We start from the raw sequence: 18,610 nt of genomic DNA, 5'->3' as shown, positions 1-18,610 counted from the left end.
GTTTAAGGCTTTTTTTTTAAAGTTAATGTAATCCCATTTTACATAGTGCCAATCACCATTCACACTATGCTACCTCCTTTTGTTACCTGGGTTTGGAGTTTTATAATTGATTTTGATTGTTGAAAAGATAATTTTTTTAAATATGCATGTAGCATATTATATGTGGCTTAGGTGAAAAATCAAAAATTTGATTGCTTAATACTTTATAATTTCTACTTGCATAGTTTCATACGACAGAACATTTTTAACTTATATTTGTAATAACAGTGCCACTCCTGCTAATGTCCACTTAGCTGGTTTGTCCTTTGATTTTAAGTTAAATGTCCACACATAAGTGGGTCCACGAGTTCTCGTTTTGTACACAGGACACTCATACATATTCCTCATGTCCAGTTTATCCTGTGTAATTGCCTGTAACAATAAACCAAACTACTTCAGACTATGTACTAGCAAAGAAAGTGCTATAAGTATAAATTAGAGAGTAGGTGACATCAATAATAATGAAATCTAATCCGCATAATTTTGTAAGTACAGAATTATTTAACTCAGAGCTAATTATTTTTAAATGAAACACATGAAAGGAGCTGTGATCTGGTGCACATTTCCTATTTGTTTCCTGTTTGGATTATATTGTATAAATTGTAAACAACTAAAGCACACAGTAAGTATATTTGAGTGAAAAAATCAACCTTAATCTATAACTCGCTGTCTGTTGATTTTTCTATCAGCAATTTTTTTTAATGGTTACATTCATCACCTGGTGAATAGTATTATTTTTTATTGTATAGCATTATTGTCTTTCCCTTTTAGATACAATCAAAATTTTTTATCAAACTAATTATCTTTTATTGCAGTTTTTATTACATGACAATAACTGTTACCCATTTGTACTTCTTTTAGCAGTTTTGAGGCAGCTGAAAACCTATTTGTGCAAATAGTAGATACTGATTTTAATGTGAATGAGTGTGATCATGTAAATAAACTTTTGATAAATTTAATTTTTCCGATTTTTGTGTCTATATGGTCTTGGTTTATAGCTTAACATATCTGTACTTGATCTAGGATGTGTGTTGCCATATATATATGTATTTTGAAGGTTGTACATTTTCCAAATTTATATTTAGTGTATATTTATTCATTTTAGTAAGTGCAAAGTTTGTTTATTTGTTACTTAGATAAAGAATGGTACATTGAAGAACCACTCTTCAATATTCTATATGCAGGTAGCACTTTCTATTTCCTAGTACGGGTTAATATATTGAAAATCTACAGTAACTATTTTATTACAGAACACATCTAAAGCCCCATTATAATGTACCTTTCATTCTAATTTAATTGTATTCTTATGAATAAAGTTAACACTTTTAGTAAATTATGTTGTGTATTAAATAATAAATGGGTATTAACATTAAACAGATTGTATTCTACAACGTCTTTACAAAACTGCTAGCACTTTTGTGAAAGGCTACTGCTTTCCTTCGGAGCAATAAAAAATTATATAAATCAGTGCTACATGCTAACAGTCATGAATAAGTTTAAGCATATGAATAGAATCCTTCCTGTGTAACAGGAAGTACCACTCTGCATACAGGGAATTGTACTATTGAAGGACCCATCCATCATCTTACCACAGATTTATTTCTATTTCTGGTCACATTTTTCTTTTTGCTAAATGCTTATGGTGACTTCTATACATGGATTGTTTTGTTTCTGGATGATATTGGAAAATTTAAGTCACAGTAATGTATGTAATAGATGTTTTCTGGATTTGTACCTAGGTGTCTGCACAAATGTTTTTGTACTTATCCTTCCATTCATGGTTGAGTATTTATGGAATTGATCTTATACAAAGTACAGCCAAGTTCAGTTCAACATGCAACACTTTTCTGCACTGTCTTTTGCCTATTTGTACCATGCCTGTAATCATTCTGGTAGTCAGTTGATAATTGCTGCAGAAGATGTAGATCTCAGTAGCTTCAAATCTTTGCTTTGGTCTACTTAGTATCATATTTCTGACTATAAATAAGTTATGGTAGGCCTCATCCAGAAAACAGAGGCATAAGAATTGAAGCCAAAAATTGCTGCTGCACATTTCAAGATGTTTGTTTCTATCTCATCTTTTTAAGTAGCTGTTTCAGAATTTCTAAGTACAGATTTACATCTAACCTATTAAGGATTGTCTCATATATTTTGCAGAGAGAATATTGAAGAATACCAAAATATTAAATTTTTGAAAGAACTTGTACCAGACTTATTTTTGTATAACATCAAACATCATTATAGAATGCTTAAGAATTTTGTGAGTTGCCATAGTCTTTCTCATTTTAATACAAAAATTGATCCACTATCACTCTTGTCTCATTTATCATGTTTAAGAATGTGGCAATTACATACACAAAAATATGAATAAATCATGAATTTAGCTTTGTTGCAAATTTTTGCTTGGCCTGCTGGCTAACAATAAATTTAAGCACGATTATCACAGACCATCACGATCTGATTTTCCTACCATAATAAAATTTAAGAAACTTTTGGAAGTATGATGACCATCATCATACTTCCAAAAGTTTTTTTACCACCACATGGTGGTGGTAAAAAAGAATATCCCCTTGATATATTATTTTAAAAGATAAAGTATAATATTCAGACTATTGTATAGTTATTCTATAGTAATAATATATTATTCCTCATTACATAAGTTTCATTAATATGTTCTATTGCTGATTGATAGCCAAGAAATTATTGATACAAATAAAGAACAGATGCTTAGATCAATTTTTAATTCTGATGTGTGAGATGGTTATATTTATTTATTTATTCAACAAACAGTAGTAACAAAAGGTTGATGTCCAATAATAACACTGATAAATATAATTTTTTTTTCCTAACATGCGATACATGATTTTAATTTGTTTTTTGATGCTGAAAACGAATATGAACTAAGAATCTTTCTATCACCATTTTTGAAAAATTTTTTAATTTTAATTAAAGAATTTTTTTAATTTTGAAATTTTTAACAATACAACTTTTAAGCTCCCATATTTAACTTTGTTAGCTCATTTTTTATTGTTTAGCTTGGTTAACATAATCTGTAAGATATAAATAAACAATATTATATGAACAATTAAATCATATCATAATCACATATTATGACATCATATCTAATACTGAAGAGTGAGCCTTCATGGACAAGATTGTCTGTGCAGGTCAAAAAATGTAGCTGAAAACACAGCTGTTCTGTTTGTATTGAGCACTGGATTTAGGTATGAATTAATTTTGTTCAGTCTTATGGCTATCTTAAGTTTATTAACAGTGCAGTGTCATAATAACTTGAAATTGTGTAAATGATGTGGATGACTTTTGTTATGTATGTGGTGAGTTTAGTATAAAATCAAATAGAAAAAAAATTCTACCTTTAATTAAAAAAGTATTACATTTGTACTTTCAGTGTAAAATTGGTGATCAGGATAAGACGTGGGCTCCTCATATAATATGCACTAACTGTTCTGTATATTTAAGAGGATGGCTGAAAGATACATGGAAGGCTTTGCCATTTGGTGTAACTATGGTTTGGTGTGAACCAAAGGATCATGTAACGAATTGTTACTTTTGTTTAACAAGTGTGTCTGGAATTTCTAAAAAATGTAAACACACTGTAAAATATCCTTCATTGCAATCTGCAGTCAGGCCTGTACCTCACAGTGAAATTATTCTAGTTCCTAAGCCACTTGTGAATGTATGTTTCAAATGCAGCGATGAAGAATCAGGCAGTACTGAAGAAGACAACAATGATTTTGATTTTGAATTATCTTCCAATAAGCCATATCTTATAACACAAGGTGAATTAAATGACTAGGTTGAAGACTTAAATTTATCAAAAAATTAAGCTGAACTGTTAAGATCAATACTGCAGGGTTGGAATACTTTTAAAAAAATATAAAAATTTTGGGCTTTTGAAGCCGATAAAAAGAACTTTCTCAGTACTTTATTCATGAAAATAATTTGGTTTATTATACAAATAGTGATGAGCTTATGTTGCAGTTAGGACAAGTTCATAAACCTGAGTACTGGCACTTTTTCATAGATTCGTCCAAATATAGTTTAAAAGCAGTTCTACTACACAACGGTAACAAATATCCTTTGATAGCAATCGCTTATGGTATTAATTTGAAAGAGACATACAATGTGATTAAAGATGTTCTTGAAAAAATAAATTATAAAAAACAGCTGGACATATATGGTGATTTGAAAGTTATAGCTATTTTGTTAGGCATTCAGTTGGGCTATAATAAGTACATGTGTTTTCTTTGTGAATGGGACAGCCAAGCTAGGGTTAAACATTATGTTACCAAAGAGTGGAAGAAACGAGACAAGTTAACTCCAAATGGGAAAAATATTATTCATGAGCCCTTAGTGAACCCAAAAAAATATTTTTTCCCCTCTCTCCATATCAAGCTAGGACTAATGAAAAATTTTGTAAAAACAATGAAGGATAGTCCCGGATTTTTGTACATCAGGCAGAAATTTCCGAATATAAGTGAAGGAAAAATTAAAGAAGGAATATTTGTAGGTCCTCAAATAAGAGAGTTGGTCAAAGATGTTGCATTTAACTCGATTTTAAATAATGTAAAAAGTGCAACTTTGACTTCATTTAAAGATGTTTACAAAAATGTTTTCAGCAAACAAAAATAGAATAATTACAATGATATTGTTAATCAACTTCTTACTTCATACAGCGCTATGGGATGTAATATGTATTTGAAAATACATTCCCTCCACTCACAACTGGATTTTTTCCCAGGCAACCTCGAAGACTTAAGTGATGAACACGGTGAACGTTTCCACCAAGACATTTTGGTGATGTAAAGCCCCTATTAAGGGAAATGGAATACTAACATCCTGGCCAATTACTGTTGGACATTAATTCAGGATGTCCCTGAGGCTATTTATAAAAAAAAACATCAGCAAAATCAATCTAACACAGGTGTAGCCATGCAAAATTATAAATTTTACAAATTTTTAACTATAATTTCCCTTAATTTTTTTTTAAGCGTAATTTATTTAAAACTAAGGGTAATAGAAAAATTGTATTTCCAGATCTGTAATGTACGCAAAAAAGCAATTGTACCACACTTAGAGAAACAAAAAAATATATTTTTTTCTATCAGTGTAATTCTGGATTGATGATAATGAATTTTGTAGCATATGAAAAATGCCATGCTTGTCCAGGATTCGGACCTGGAATCTCTAGGTTATGTTGTGATCAGTATTTAGACAAAGTTCCAATCTGTGCATAGATTTCCATAAAATATTAAATATTCATTCTTCTAACATTTAATTTTACTCTTATCATAATGCCTAGCAGATCTTCATTATATGAAGGTACTGCATTTTGAAAAAGTACTATTTGAATATCACGGTATTTTGGTATTTGTTAATTTTAAGGAGGAAGGAGATCTAGAATGCCTGTTGGTTCAAGGAGACCCAAACTTTATACAATTGTTACTATTTTTTCCCAAAATTCATTCTTAAAATAACATTTTGAATTTCACTATATACCAATTTTTTCAGTTTAGAGAACTTGTGGAACTAAGCACCTAGAATTAGTAAAATGGCAAGAGGTCTAACCTTCAACACCATTAAGTTTTTTACTTACCTTGAAAACAGAAAACATTAAAAAAATAGCTTGAAAATTGCAATATTATTATTATTGTTAATTATGGGTAATAATACTTTTAATTTCACATCCCCCAGACTCCAAAACCACTGTCAGCTCAAAAGTTTATATAAGTACATTTATATACATATATATGTATATTTCACTTTCTTGTGGACACGATAACTGCCGTAATTTTGTGCCAATCGCTTTCAAATTGTTCCTTAAAAATAACTCGTTCCAAAATCTCGGTCAAGTTTGTTAACAGCCAAAACTGAACCATGGGGGTGGAAATGCGGAGGCTTTTTTGAAAAAAACAAAATATTGCTGTAACTTTCTTATTAGGTAAAATATTGAATTCATTTAAAGTTCTTACTATTTTTTGGATAAGGGCCTAAAATTTATGTAAGTAAAGTTTTTTTATATCATCAACCACTGGCCCAGGGAATTGAAAAAATGGGTTTTCAAAGATAAAAAAAAATCATACCTTCCTTAATAGGCACAGTATCGAATTGGTTTAAAATGGTCATTAGTTCTCTAAATATTACCTAAAACTTCTGTCTGAAACAATTTTTGATATGACCAAAATATTGCTGGAATTGTAAGATGGAGCTTGTTGTATACTAAACACGTGGAAACTTTTTTCATATGCAACTATTGTCGTATTGAGTAAATTTGAAGTTTATCTTAACTTTAAGGTGGAAATCTTTTTCATCCCCTTCTTTTTCTTTCTTTTTCCTGTTTAGCCTCCTGTAATTACGGTTCAGATAATACTTCAGAGGATGAATGAGTATGATATGTATGTGTGTAAATGATGTATAGTCTTGTACAGTCTGAGTTCGACCATTCCTGAGATGTGTGGTTAATTGAAACCCAACCACCAAAGAACACCAGTATCCACGATCGAGTGTTCGAATCTGTGTAAAAATAATTGATTTTACTAGGACTTGAATGCTGGAACTCTCGACTTCCAAATCAGCTGATTTGTTTTATCCCCCTACTTAGCACTGGTGAAATCTACCTGCGTCTTACAGTGTGCCGAAAGGGATTTTTTTTTTAATTTATCACTGAAAATACATTTAAATGAAACCAATTATACTTGTTAAAACAGAGCAGATATAATATGTTCTAACACTCGTAAAATTTTTATGAGTATTTAAAATTATGTAAAAAGTATTTTTACGACTAATTAAAAATTTTTTTTTTAATTACAAGTTGAGGTTCGACTTTTTATGATTCATTCGGAATGTGCTTTATAAATTCTCCAATAAAAACTGTTAATGCATCTTAAATTTAAGACAAATTTTCTTGAAAAACCTTTTTTTTATTTCTTGATCATATGATCTAGTGCATTTGAAAAGTTAATTAAGTTGTGCCTGTTTAGTCTGATAAATATTCTTTTATGGGTAAATTTATTACTTACATTACTTTTTGTGAGGTTAAAATCTTTTGCTTCTAAAAATAGGTGATATTAGTATCATATGATGAGTATATATTGATGGGTATATATTATGAGTACGTGTATTAGTACATGACTGGTGATATTAGTACCATATGATAGTAATAGTAGATATTTGTACAATCACTAATCAAGCGAAGCTGGGTTACTCTGACTAGATACATAGTAATAGTAATAATAATAATAATAATAATAATAATAATAATAATAATAATAATAATAATAATAATAATAATAATAATGTGACTAAATACATTTGAATAATTAATTGTGCTACTAGATAAAGCTGCCTGAAGATACCCTGATTACATATTTCTTTACAATATCAATATTACAACTTACAATAAGTTGATAGTAACCTAAAATAATTTAAGTACAATACCCTTATGTTAATGACTGGCATTGGTGGAAATAAGTCTTTCAGTTTTGAATCCAAAATTACTCCTTGCAGTACATCCCATCTAGCTCCCTCCATGAACAGTCCGTGTACATAAGCTCCTTCTCTTGGTGCTGACCTTTACAGTATACAAATTAAAAATAAAACTTACTCAAGAAATGGTAAATCTGATCAGGTTTTTATTTTATTATTAAAGTTAGTATTTTGTATAAAATCTGCTTATTTCATGTATTATGTGATAATGAAAAATTAAAAGTAATAAAATGAACAATTTAATAAATTTAATTTTCTTTTTAATTTTATATTCCTAAAATAAATATTTAATTCATAATAAAAATAAAACATTATATTTACTAAAAAATCAGTTACAGATACGATACAAATGAATTGTAAGAAATCAGCAGTGTTTAAGGGGCCGTAGAAGAGATAGAACTATAAGTATATAAGATTTATTTAAAACGAGGTAGAGCAGGAAAAAAAACTGTTTTAACAGCAAAGTTTGAAAGGGGTTCTTCATTCAAGAAGAATTGTTTGTTGTAGGCTAACTTATTGGAAAATAATAAACATAGAGGAATAAACAGGCTATGTACTTTTAGTTTGGTAGTACGGCTTTGACATTTGATTTTAGAGAATCTCATTCGAAGGATTATATTTGTTGACAACATTCAAATACCATTCAAGAAGTCCTCACATACGTCTCATTTAATTTGTTTTTGTGGTAATAAAAAATCTGGAGTGTAGTTATGCTAATTATAAAACTTCAGAAGCAATTTGAAAAATGTGGTAAGGATCTGTAAGAAAGATACCCTTTCTTCTGATACCACTCACCTTCAATAGTAGTGATAAAATAACTTCTTGAAGACACAGACTTCATGAGCTATTCAGGATGAAGTAATCTGAGTCATGAAAAATATACATTCAAGGAAGCCTCTGGTAAACATTGTTAAGATTATGTCAGATACATATGCACTGAACAAATACATAATAATTATTGTCTAGTTTATACAAATGGATTTTAATTTTTAGAAATAAGTGACTATTTTATTTAGCAAAAGACTTCACATTTGCAACATAAACTCATGGATACGTTAGCATTTTTAATTAGCTAAATGTTGGTTTACATGATTCATATGTGTGAATGTATTCATGTAAGTGAGGATTGGCATCTCACTTTATACATCTTCAAAAGATGTATATTTTATACTAGTCTGAAGTTTCAGCTGTATGGGTAAGGCCAGTAAGAAATGCTTTAAGCACTTTCCCTGATTCTTTACTAACAAAGATTTTGTTAATAAAAATTGTGGAACTAAATTAAATGCTTTCAATGTTTTGAGATTGCAAAAATTAAAAAAAAGGGATGATTTTTTTAATATTTTCTAAAAATTGGAAAGTAGCCTTATCAGTAGAAAGATTTTCCTAAAATTTTGCTGAAGATCTGTCAGTATGATATATGATTATAACAAAATTGATTTATAAAAGCTGATACAAACATATATGTATTTTCCTAAAGTCAATACTTATAAGACCCATATTCCTCTGTACCAATATATTGTATTTTTTATAATCAAAAACCAACTTGAACAATCTAAGCACAGAATTACAAAGTAAATTAAATGACACTTACCTTATTTTTATTCCAATACCACTTTCGCGGGATCCCGCATCATCAGTTGTATATAAAATTATATATCAAAACATATTTAACATATATTTTTTTTAGAAAAAATTAAAAGATAAAATTACTATCATATATAGAAAATATGAAGTCAATTAAATAAAATTATTACATATATTTAAATGTGACGTCAATTAAGAATTAAAAATTAAAATTTACTTTAAAAATAAAATAATTAGAAGATTTATACCTTGTACCTGGCCAGCCAATATTACATTACTGAGTGGATTTGAAATTATTTATATACATTCTGATTATATTTATTTTTATCTAAAAACGTGCTGTCATCTGTTGCTGCTTTTTAATAGTGTCATCTTCATACTCTGTCTTAAAGGTGATCAAGTTGGAAAATCTTTTGTACTTATATATATAAAATCTCTCCAAAATGTTCAAACTTTTACTATTATTATTTAAATTAGATTTTATTATTTCCAAATTTGTCTGAATATCAGATATAGAATGTTTGTTAATAAGGTGGTCAGCAACATTAGATAAACCCAATTTACCATTTTTATAATATCTAATGTGTTCTAAAAATCTAGTTTTAAAAGACCTATTAATTTTACAAAAAAAAAATATATATATATATGTGTGTCATTGTGATTGTTATTTTAAAAATATTTTATGTGATTGTTTGTCTAGTATGCTGGTTTAAATTTACTTTTATCATAAATATTAGTTATATTTTCAACTACTTTATCAGAGCATAAATATTTTAAATATACGTCAATTTTTTGTGTATCATTTATAGGTGTAAGAGTTGTGATATTATTAATTTCTGAAATTTGTTTTTTGTATATATATTATCAATTAAAGAAACATTATAACCATTATGTTTAAAAATTTGTTTTTATATTATCTATTTCTTTGTTTAATTTACTTTTATTTTTATTATATTGTGTGTAATATATATATATATATATAGTATTTTAGTAGTATTTTTATACATTTTTTAAATATATATATTTATAAATTATAAAATATGAAAGAGACTTTTGTAATAAAATTGTGGAAGTGACTATGTATTAAAGTCAGGCTTGTTTCATGAGTGGATGCCTTACTGTGCTGGTAAGCCCTCAAATGAGAGTTGATCTATAGGAGTAGAGGAGCTATTAATGATTTCTTGATCCCTTATAATAAACCTTATATTGTAATGGTGGATAAGCAGGAAAAACAAGCTAATTTATATTCCTTCATTGAATTCAAAAAATCCTGCGACAGATATAACAATAAAGAGGTAGAAAAGTTAGAAACTCTTAAATGAGAAAAGAGTAATATTAGATCAGGAGTTACGAGAGTACTACCTTTAATAATACTGGCTACTAGTGAGATAGTTTTAGGTGCAGATTTTTTAGGTCTCCTTCAATTTCGAGGTTGCTAGAAGGGATTTATGTAATATTACACCAGGTTACTGTACTGGCACCATCAGTCTAGCAGACTGTTCTGAGGGTCACCATATAACTTGGGTAGTACTTAATGTACAATAAATAGTGTTTAAAGGTAGTTTCATCATTATTTCCTGTTTCTCTCTGCTACATATAGATTTAAGAAAATTGATGTTATAAAAGAACAGAGAAATTATTTGAATAATCAGTCACGGATATTTTCACATTGTACAAAAGCATGCCCATGTAATCAGTCATATGTTTTAGATTAAATCCAGTAAATTACACTACTGATGTTTCTGTAATGTTATAGAAAAGCAGTCGTTTCTCTTTAAAGCAGAAGAACTATTTTTAAGATAATATTTTTGTTTTTATATCAATATAAGTTCTTAAATTACACAATACTCATATATGATTTAAAATAATTGAAGATTTAAAAAATTTATTTTGGGAGTTTCCATTGAATCAATACAAATATTTAGTATGACACAATCCAGTTCTTCCATTTGAATTGAAAAGTTATACAAAAATTAAAATTATCATTTGCACAGGTATAATAAAATAACTTGTAAGTGATAAATATATAGGTATAGTGGAATTAATTCAATGATGCAAAGCAAGCTGACAGAAAGGGAGGGTGGAGTAAAATTAGATTTACATTGTCACACCAAAACTAAACTCATCACTGTAGTACATTGGAATTGCTGTATTACATGAACCTACCTTCTCTCTCTCTTTTTCTGTTTAGCCTCTGGAACCACCATAAGGTATTACTTCAGAGAATGAATGAGAATGATATGATGATATAAAAGAAGTACCTACCTTAGGCAGCATGAACCTACTACTCATTTCTTATCTGGTGCAATTTGATTTACAACAGTCTGATCATTAGTCATGTCCTTCTCTATTGATTGTCTATACTTTTTCTATTCAGTGTGTTATGTAGTTAACGCAAGGCTGAATCTATGTACAATACATAAATTACAGTTTGTGTTAATTTCCTCTTAATTTAATTGTATTTATAGTTTCATTTACATTTTTGTAGTTTTTTACATAGTTTTATTTTTTAGTAACAACTTTAATAGTTAATAAACATTTTAATTTTTGTTTTTACTGAAAAGAGAAAAGGTCTTCAAACTTCGGTTCTAAATTAACTTGAAGGATAAAATTGCAGTTAAGCTCAGGAAATGCTGTGACACATAAGTGAATTTATGTTGGAGGAATCATATAGATCAATACATTAGCAAAAAAAGCTCACACAGAGAACAATTACTGCATGTAGTGTTTTTGTTATGTATTTTGTCTGTAAAAAAAAAAATAATTCAATATCTCGATAGGCTACATGTGTTAGCTTCAAATTTCCAAAAAAGAGTGAGAGAAAAACTGGTAGAAAAATTGGATGACTAATTAATACATTGTGAAGCGAACTGTTCATGACTTTTACAAAGATGAAAAATGTCTTCAACCTTAAAATCAATCTGTGAAACATTAAAGAGAAGTGTAGACCATATAGGAATCATACCAATTTTAAGAAATGTATTGAAAGTATTAGGATTCTCATGGAAGCAAATAAAAATAATAAGAAATTATTAACTAAAATAAATGATGTAAGAGGCAAGTGATTGCCTCTTACATCATTAATTAAACAGTATAGGGAAGAAATATGATCGATTGTTAACTTAGATGAATCTTACATTTTTTCTTCACACATATCTAATAAAAGCTGTTCTGGATAATAGTGACGACTCCAGAAAGAGCTTACTAAATGGAAAAAGAGCATTATCACTCGCAATGGAGGTGACATAAGATTCATTCTTAATGTATTCATAATTTGGCAGGCGGGAACAGCATCTGGGGTTTATTACAATCAAATGAATTCTAATAATTGCGTGCACTGGGTTAAAATTCAGTTAATACCAAATTTACCATATAATTACATTGCAATTAACAGAAAAACATATTTGGCATCAGTCAGAACTATATCATTAATAAAACTTCATAAGGGTACAAACAAAAAAAAATTTTAATTGGATAATTGTGAAGTCACTCTGATATATAATTCTTTGCTTACCTATAACTAATTTCAGGAATGGTAAAATTAACCCTAAAAAAAGAGATCTCAAATATAAGACACTGAGAATTTAAAAAAAAAAATTAATTTTATCTCAAGGATGATTGGGTTACTGCTGATGATAAACGAATAAGGGCTGAAGAAGATTATTATGAACAGGAACATTTAGATGTTACTACAGAATGGTTTACTACTAATGACTGCTCTTCTACTGAAAGTTGTGATGATGATAAAAACAAAGAAGTGTTGGGAACTTCACCATAAAATATTTACTTTTCTGTAACATAAATGAATAAATAATATTTTCTTAATATTATATAGGTAAATCTGATTGTTCGGGAAAAAAATTAGGTGTGGTAAAGAAAATAGTTAATTGCAATCGAAAAAACAAAAAAGGTTCAGTACAAACACCCTCATAAAAATAATTTTCAAATGGTCGAGAAATTATTGGTTAAGTTTGTTACAAACTGTTCCCAATAGGTGAATAATTATATAGGTTGCATTATGTGTTTTTGAGTGACTAATACTACTGCTCTATTCTAATTCACCTATTTATTTATAACTGATAAACATGTGTTTTTTTTTTTTAAATATACTGACGTGGATTCTTCTTTTTGTTTCTTTGTAACATCGCACTGCAGACACATTTTATCCAAGGGTAGTTCATTTTTACGAGCTGTTATTTGCATAATTGCTGTCAAGAATGATTGTGGATTGAAGAAACCTGCCAACCACACAGATGATGGCAACTAAAAAAGAAGAATATTGAAATAATGTTATTATTTAGTAATGTCAATAATTTTAATATTACAACGAAATAAAATATTCCAGGGGATGATAATGTGAAAACGTTTCGGCCACCAAAAAAAAAAAACCAATAAATATTAGAAAAAAATCATAAATAAAAATAAATAGTTAATTATAATAACTAAATAGTTAGTTATTATAACAAAATTTTAATTAAAAATAAAAATTAAATACTGAATTTAGGTTTGTATATAAACGGTTTATATAAATGGAGTGTAATATGATTTATATTTAAAAGAAAGTATATTTAAAAAATAAGAAAAAAATATATATATAGTATATCTATGTGTGTATGTACATATATATATATATATACACACACGTGCACACACACATGCACACACGCACACACACACACACACACACACACACACACACACACACACACACACACACACACACACACACACACACACAAACACACACACATCCAAAGGATAGCGCTAAACTTTATAGGTGTATTTCTCTCATTAAAATAATGAAAAAAGCTCATACAAATATGGGTCTGGATACACTTCATTTGTAAGTTACAGCTAGTGAAAGATTTCACCTTGATTTCTGCTCCTCTATTAAATGAAGCCCTACTGAAATTCTGGGAAGGTAAATTAAAGGGTGAATTTGATGATTTCTTATGGTTTTGACCTGAAAAAGTTAAAAAATGGGTCTCACAATTGTATCACCATTATTTTGGATGTAATCAACAAAAAAATTGAGTTGAAAAACTCAGCTTTTTAGCTTTGTTAATAACAAACAAAACTTATTGGTTAAATTGATTGAGAGTTTAATTCTGAGGAAATGGTTGTAAATTATCTACTAATAACATTCCACAACAGCAATTTAGTTGTACTTTTATGTGATACAATAAGAGAAAAATTATGCTAATTTGTATTTGTCTGCCTGTAGTATTATGATGTTATTTTTTAATTATTAGTCATTAATTCTTCACTTGAAGCACTGTAATGCTGTACAATATTAGTAGTCTGTATTTCATGTCTCAGAGAGCAAAGTTCTCAAACAAAATTTTCAAACATTGTGGTTATGATTCATAATCTTGCTTCAGTGTGTTGTATTTGTTATTGAGAAGTTAATTTTCATATAAAATTTAATTTAATTTATGATTTATGTGTATTTAAGTTGTCCATTTGCACTGATTTTAAAAGCTATTAATAATATGTCTATTGAATAAAAATAATTAGTACTGTTAAGCGACTACTTATTGCAGTTAGTGAACATTTTTAAGCATAAGTTACCACTTGTAATTGAATAAATCAAACTTATCTAAAAATAAATACTGGAAAATTTTTGAGGTGGTTATATATTCTCTTATTTACTTGATTTGTAAGTACTCTCTTAATATTAATAGAATATATGAGTGATTTCAGTAACATAACATATATATTTAGCTATAGCTATAGCTATAATTCTTTTAAGACATAGGATTTTATCTAATAATTTAATATTGTGAATAGAAGTATTAAGTATTAAACATATCTTCGAGTAAGGAAGAATTGGCTGCAGATACTAGCTGTGGACGGCTTTCACTTGGAAAGCTTTTTAAAAGATCATGCTGTCATTTTCAATAAATCCATGATCCCGGCAATTGTACAGACCAAAGAAAAGGCATAAATAGAAATAAAAATGAATTTTTCAGAAGTTCTGGGAAAGATTATATTGTAGGTATTGTAGAAAAGTTAAAAAAACTTCTTAATAATATGAAGACAAACATAAAATGGAAAACAAAATGAAATACTACAGGAAACAAAAAGATTAAACTTCTTAAATGGGAAAAAGCATTTCTAGAAATGATAAATTACAAAGAAAGTCCGATTTTCCGGAAAATTGCAGGAGGCAGCAATACTGGCATATGTGATCCACAAACTTTGTTAGATTGGAATTTGGATCGTGAAAAGCAGAATGAAAGTGTACATTTTGAATTACCACCTGCAGAGATTACAATAATTATATGGCAAAAGAAAAAGTTCTGCTTAAAAACAAAAGAAATTGAAAATTTGTTTACATCAGAACTCCATCTTGTTTTACTTGAGCAACTAAATACTGCCAGGTTGCAAGCAAAAAAGGAACAACTTATCATTGATAGAATATCAGCTAGGGCCAAATCTGATACTACACAGTTGGTAAATTGTTGAACTGAATCATCAGTTGATTGTACAAAAATTGAAGTCCCAGGTTCGATTCAGGTAATTCAGTTAGACACCTTACCAAGTGAGCTACTCTTAGGCGTCATTTCTTATACATTCATTTATTTTTTATAGGTTATTTATTTTTGTAGTATTTATCTATTGTTTTTTTTTATAAATTTATAATTCATTTTGTTAGTAATAATCAAAAATACAGATGTGACAATAAGCGAATTAGATTACAATTATTTTAAAAAATAAAAATAAAACAATTGTTAACCTTGGTTTTGTATCTAATGAGAAAACATTGTTTCCAGTGTTTCCTGGCATTTTAGCTGGTTTTTTTGCCTCATGTTATCTACTTCGTTTCCATCAGCATATTCTTTGTAGGTGTCTACTGTTTTTTCTTCAGAATATTCAAAATTATCCTGTATACATTCGCTAATGTGTAACACAGTACAACAAATAATTATTTTTGGAACTTTTTCTAAAGATACTTTCACTTTCTTTCTTAAAATGGGATATTTTTGCTCAAGCTGGCTGAATACTCATTCAACTATGACCCTCTTCTTAGATGCTTAACATTGAACAGTTCTTGTTTTCTATTGATAGGGTTTTTAAATGGTGTTAACAACCATGGTGAAATTCCATACCTGCAATATCCAAGCAAGCAGAAATTACCTTTAAATTATGATGTAATCTAATATACTGAACTCAAGAGTCCAAATCCTGGAATAATGTATGCTTCCAGGTTGCTGAGTGTTTACATAACTAATGATTTCATTTGAATCACAAGTGACTTGCACATTGAGGCTCCTGAATTCTTTCCTGTTAATATAATCATCTCCAAATGCAAATGGTTTTTAATCCTGACATGTGTGCAATTAAATGCACCAATATGTGTCAGTATCTGAAATCTGTTAGACCAAGTATTCTCAATAGTTATCTTAAAAATAAATTAGTGTTAACTTACTCATTTAAATCAGTTCTTGTTTTTATTCAACTAAAAATAAGACATTACTGGAAAAACTCTAATAAGCTTTATTATATGGTTGTTACGTTCCACTTTTAGTCGTCTGGTGCTGCTACCTAGTGAGAGCTAGAACTTTCCGGAAAGCTCTGATCATACGATGTTCTACCTCATGATGCCGCAAGGAGCGGTCATGATTGTATAAGTAACCTGTATTCATTTGGCGCCCAAAACCTGCAAAAAGGAGTCGTATCTTTCATTTCATCTGGATGGACAATTAGTGTTACTAATAGTATACTTGATAATGTTCAAATCTAGTTATGTTAGCATTTATTATTGTCAATTTAGTTTATCATGTTAGTTATTAAGTCAAGAGTAACGACATATTAAACGTAATCATTCAAAGTCAACAAGGAGTTGTTTCATTTCTTCATCATCAAATACAGTCCATACTCGCTCTAGGAAGCTAAGTGTTGATTTAAATATTAATTCTAGGTATGAAAACTTTAATTTTACTTTAAAATGTCATATACTGCCATCTGTTACAGGTTTGTTACCTAATGATTTTATTAACGTAACCGACTGGGAAATTCCTTCTCAACTTTTTTCTTGCCGATCCTAATTTTAATATTTCTGGGCAAATCGACATTCTTCTAGGCGCTCAATATTATCTTTCGTTGCTTAAGTATATTAAAAACTCATAATTCTAATCATACCATACTTCAAGAAACTCGTCTTGGTTTCATAATCTCTGGTCAAATTCCTACGAAGCCTAGTAAACGGAAAAACGATTCAGATTCAATATCGCTTTTTGTTAACAATGAACAGCTTACATCCCAATTAGAATCATTTTCGAGATCTGAAGAGATCGAAGATCGTTTACCGACCAAGAAGGAACCCTTTTGTGAAAAACATTTCGTGATGATAAAGGCAGGTTTGTTGTATCTCTTCCTCGTAAGGAAAACTTTGCTTTAGGAAATTCTTATGAAAATGCAAGGCATAGTTTCAATTTGTTACATCGTAGATTTCAGATAAACGCTAAGCTTAAGGAAGATTAATTCCATCTCATGAAGGAATACAAAGAATTAGATCACATGCAAACTGTAGATTCATCTCAGTCTAAGGTTCCATCTGAAACCTTTTATTTGCCTCGCCACGCAGTATTTCGTGAATCTTCCACCACTACCAATCTTCCAAACTAGAGTAGTATTTGATGGTGGTACGAAAATTTCGAATGGCCAATCTCTCAATTCAAGTCTCGCTACAGGACCAGTAGTGCAACAAGATTTATTTTCGATTATAATTCGTTTTAGAACTCATGGCTACGTGCTATCAGGAAATATTTCTAAAATTTATCGACAAATTCGCATTAATCCTCAAGATTTTTCATTGCAAAGAATCCTCTGGTACGATAATAATAACTAATCAATCATTCCATACAATTTACAAATAGTTACTTCCGGTTTGGCACCTTCAAGTTTTCTGGCTACGAGATGTTTGATTGAAATTTCGAATCAAAATGAAGAAGCCTCCTTTCCTCAAGCTTGCCGATCAATCAAGCAAGATGTTTATGTCGATGATTTGCTCACTGGTTGTGACAACATCGATCGGTTAAAAGAATTATACAATGATGTCTCATTATTGCTTAACAAATACGGATTTCCGCTGCATAAATGTCATTCAAACGTGTCTGATATGTTTGACAATTCTGATTCCTTCATCAAATTAGACAAATATGAAAATATCAAAACACTTAAGTTGTATTGGAATCCTCAAGAGGATAATTTCATTTATCAAACCAAACCAAAAGATAATGACGCTTCATACACCAAACATCTGTTTCGTCAATTATTCCTTCATTGTTTGATGCTTTGGGTCTATTCGCTCCTATAACCATTCCATTTAAAGTGTTCATACAAGAGTTATGGTGCGTTAACCTTCAATGGGATATTCTTCCCGCTCGGCTAGCTGAAAAATGGAAGGAATTCTCTGTATTCCCACTTAAATCGTCAAGTAATTTTAAGATTCCTAGAATAGCTAAAATTAGTTTAA

General features: G+C 29.2%; 1 protein-coding gene across 1 annotated transcript in view; it reads right to left on the bottom strand.

The window, feature by feature from the left end:
- Positions 1-203: 203 nt before the first annotated feature.
- The window catches only part of Dhc93AB (Dynein heavy chain at 93AB), a 493,152-nt gene continuing 474,745 nt past the window's right edge, over positions 204-18,610 (bottom strand). The window contains exons 77-79 of the mRNA XM_075354875.1: positions 13,244-13,392; positions 7,498-7,630; positions 204-411 (exon numbers count right to left, since the gene is read on the bottom strand). Of these exons, the coding sequence (XP_075210990.1) occupies positions 250-411; positions 7,498-7,630; positions 13,244-13,392 (444 nt within the window). The 3' untranslated portion in view covers positions 204-249. The remainder of the gene's footprint in view (positions 412-7,497; positions 7,631-13,243; positions 13,393-18,610) is intronic.

This window comes from Lycorma delicatula, chromosome 1, assembly GCF_047948215.1.
Source record: "Lycorma delicatula isolate Av1 chromosome 1, ASM4794821v1, whole genome shotgun sequence".
Classification (NCBI taxonomy): Eukaryota; Metazoa; Arthropoda; class Insecta; order Hemiptera; family Fulgoridae; genus Lycorma; species Lycorma delicatula.
Note: the sequence above shows the minus strand (reverse complement) of the source record. Positions and strands in the feature narration are given on the sequence as shown.